The sequence below is a fragment of the Corapipo altera genome, unplaced genomic scaffold (genome assembly GCF_003945725.1).
Source record: "Corapipo altera isolate COAL_440 unplaced genomic scaffold, ASM394572v1 300, whole genome shotgun sequence".
NCBI lineage: Eukaryota > Metazoa > Chordata > Aves > Passeriformes > Pipridae > Corapipo > Corapipo altera.
In genome coordinates this window covers 306,970-309,933 of record NW_020885067.1, presented here as the reverse complement: position 1 = coordinate 309,933, position 2,964 = coordinate 306,970, and the positions used below count along the sequence as shown (strand labels likewise).

At 52.9% G+C, this 2,964-nt stretch overlaps 1 protein-coding gene across 3 annotated transcripts in view; it reads right to left on the bottom strand.

Moving 5' to 3' along the window:
- DRAM2 (DNA damage regulated autophagy modulator 2) overlaps positions 1-2,964 on the bottom strand; it is a 13,751-nt gene that overhangs the window by 5,405 nt on the left and 5,382 nt on the right. For all 3 annotated transcript variants that reach the window (XM_027669137.1, XM_027669140.1, XM_027669139.1), the window contains exons 3-6: positions 2,680-2,836; positions 1,878-1,945; positions 1,249-1,388; positions 194-371 (exon numbers count right to left, since the gene is read on the bottom strand). In XM_027669137.1, the coding sequence (XP_027524938.1) occupies positions 194-371; positions 1,249-1,388; positions 1,878-1,945; positions 2,680-2,810 (517 nt within the window). In that variant the 5' untranslated portion in view covers positions 2,811-2,836. The remainder of the gene's footprint in view (positions 1-193; positions 372-1,248; positions 1,389-1,877; positions 1,946-2,679; positions 2,837-2,964) is intronic.

The window sequence follows — 2,964 nt, the reverse complement described above, 5'->3', positions numbered from 1 at the left end:
GCTCTAAGCTGCACACTCCCAGCTGGAATACAGAATCCAGCATGCTCCAAGCTGCACATTCCCAGCTGGAATACAGAATCCAGCATGCTCACATTCCAAGGTGCACATTCCTTCCAGACTGGGTTACATTAAGCTGGATTTCAAGCCCGTGGATTCTCCCATGTCCCAGTGGCACATTCCCGGGAAAGGATACTGCTCCCAATGCTGCAGGAGCTCCAGAGGAGCACAGCCAGGCGGGCCCAGAAGATTCCCTTGCCGTGGAATTCCGGCTGCATGTGGAAGGACAGGACGGTCTGGAGCAGCATGTAAAGGGCTCCCACTCCGAACGTCAGGCAGGCCCCCAGCACGTGGATGTAGTACAGGACACATTTCTGGGAAAAGAAAGCACATCCTGCTTTTCTTGGAACCCCCCGGAACCATTTTCCTCTGGAAAACTTTGGAAGTTCCCCCCTTGGGTTGTTCTCCCGCTCCCAGCCAAGCAGGGCTGGATTGTGCAAGTGCTCGGGAGGTTTGCCTTGGAATTGGAGTTTCCAGCCCTTGGAATTGGAGTTTCCAGCCCTTGGAATTGGAGTTTCCAGCCCTTGGAATCGCTGCTTTTGGGAAGCTCTTGTGGTGAAATTCCAGGTGAAAGCTGTGCCTTAAACACAGGGATTTGTGGGAGCTGCTGGCATTAATAACGGACAGAAATGCAGGAATTGGGGCAGGGAATTCCTGCCGAGAATGGGAGACACAACAGCATTGCTATCCCTAGAATCCAGGAAAGATCATGGAAAACAGGAGAAACACCTCAGAATTCCAGGACCCAAAATGAGAGGAAAAAGAACAAGGTTCAGCATTTCCCCAAAGGACTCTGTCTGAACAAGGACTGTGTGGAATTCTCCTGGAATCCTCAGAGGGAACGAGGCTGAATACGCAGCAACACTTAAAAACACTCCAGGAGAACTGGGAATTCCAACCCTCTGGAAGGAGATCCGAGTGTCCCTCCTGCAAAGCCTGGGCTTTGGAAGGGGCTGCTCATGAGTCCCAAAGGAAAGAAGGAGTGACTAAAAAAAAATCCAGTTTTTTTAACAGTTTCCAGGTGGGAATACGACCCAAAAAGCCCCAGTTTACTCCCAAAGGAAATAAGAAATAACTAAAAGAAAATGATAATTTTTTTAACAGTTTCCAGGTGGGAATTGGACCCAAATCCCCCAATTTTCCATATAAACTTTCCCCGGGATTTCAGAAGAAGGCAAGGAAAGCCCAAACCTGGAAGTTTGCGATGATGCAGAGGCCAAAGCAGCTCATCCACCCCAAGGTGAGGCCAATCCTGTTGAGCCTGAGGATCCTGGAATTCCCTGGGATCAGGGCACACACCTGTTTGTACCGGACGTACATCGTGGCCACTCCTGCAGGGACAACAGTGACATTCCCAGGGTCCTTTTCCCACTGGGAAGGTGCTGAGTGACACAAGGAATTCCTTAAAATCCAGGGGTTTTTTTTTCTGGATCGCAGGAATGGGAAAGCTGAGGGGCTGGGAGTGCAAACTGGGACGATACAGAGCAAAGAATTTCAATATATGGATTTTCCTGAGATTTTCTTCATTTACAACCCCCCCGCCCCCATTGGTTTTTCCCTCCTTCCAGGTAAATAAATGCCTGGAATTCTCATTTTTGTTGCTTTTATTCATCTCATTGGGTTTTTAAAGCCTTTCCTGCCCTTCTGGAAGCTGCAATTCCCATGCTGGATTCCCAGATAACCCCCCTGGCCCATCCTTTCCTCTCCACAGAGATTTATTGCCCAAGGTTTGGTTTTTGCCTGGGATTTCTGGGCCCATCCATGACCTGAGGGGGAAAGGAAAGGAAACTGTTTGGAGCTTTTGAGCTTTTCCCACTCACCCAGGAAGGTGGAAACATTCAACATGATCCCAAACAAGCATCTTTCCGGTGGAATCGTTCCTGTGTCACTGGAGAAGAGAAATTCCAGGGATGGAGCAGCCACAGCTGCTCTGGGAATTCCATCCCAGCCCCTCCCAGCCAGGAATTCCTTCCCAATATCCCATCTATCCCTGCCCTCTGGCAGTGGGAAGCCATTCCCTGTGTCCTGTCCCTCCATCCCTTGTCCCCAGTCCCTCTCCAGCTCTCCTGGAGCCCCTTTAGGCCCTGGAAGGGGCTCCAAGGTGTCCCTGGAGCCTTCCCTTCTCCAGGGGAACATTCTCAGCTCTCCCAGCCTGGCTCCAGAGCAGAGGGGCTCTGGAATCCTGGAATCCTAGGATAGTTTGGGTTGGAGGGACCTTAAATCGCACCCAGTTCCACCCCTGCCCTGGGCAGGGACACCTCCCACCATCCCAGGCTGCTCCAACCTGGCCTTGGACACTTGCAGGGATGGGGTATCCTCTGGGAACTCCATCCCAGCCCCTCCCCACCCTGCCAGGGAGGAATTCCTTCCCAATATCCCATCCCACCCTCTCCCAGTCTGACACAACCTCCAACTCTCTCTAACAACCCCAACCAGGAACCACAACCTGGAGCTGTTGGGACAAACCTTTGGAGTCTGGGAGCTGGGAGGAATTCCCAGGGCTGGGACAGGGACACATCCCTGACCTGATGTAGGGCACAGGGACAGGTACACATCCCTGACCTGATGTAGGGACACATCCCTGACCTGATGTAGGGCACAGGGACAGGGACAATCCCTGACCTGATGTAGGGCACCAGCGGGTCCACGTGGCGCAGCACCGTGGCAGTGATGTAGGAGAACACGAAGGACGCCGCCGACCACAGCACCAGGGCCACGGGCAGGAAGGACAGGCCCTGCTGGAACCACCACATGGCACCACGGGGACAGCACACGGGGTCTGGGGAGGGGGGAGAGGGGGGTCAGAGTCCTCAGAGGGTTGGGGAGAGTTCTCGAAGGTTTTGTGAGAGTCCTCAAAAGTTTGGTGAGAGTTCTGAAAGGCTTGGTGAGAGTTCTGAAAGGCTTGGT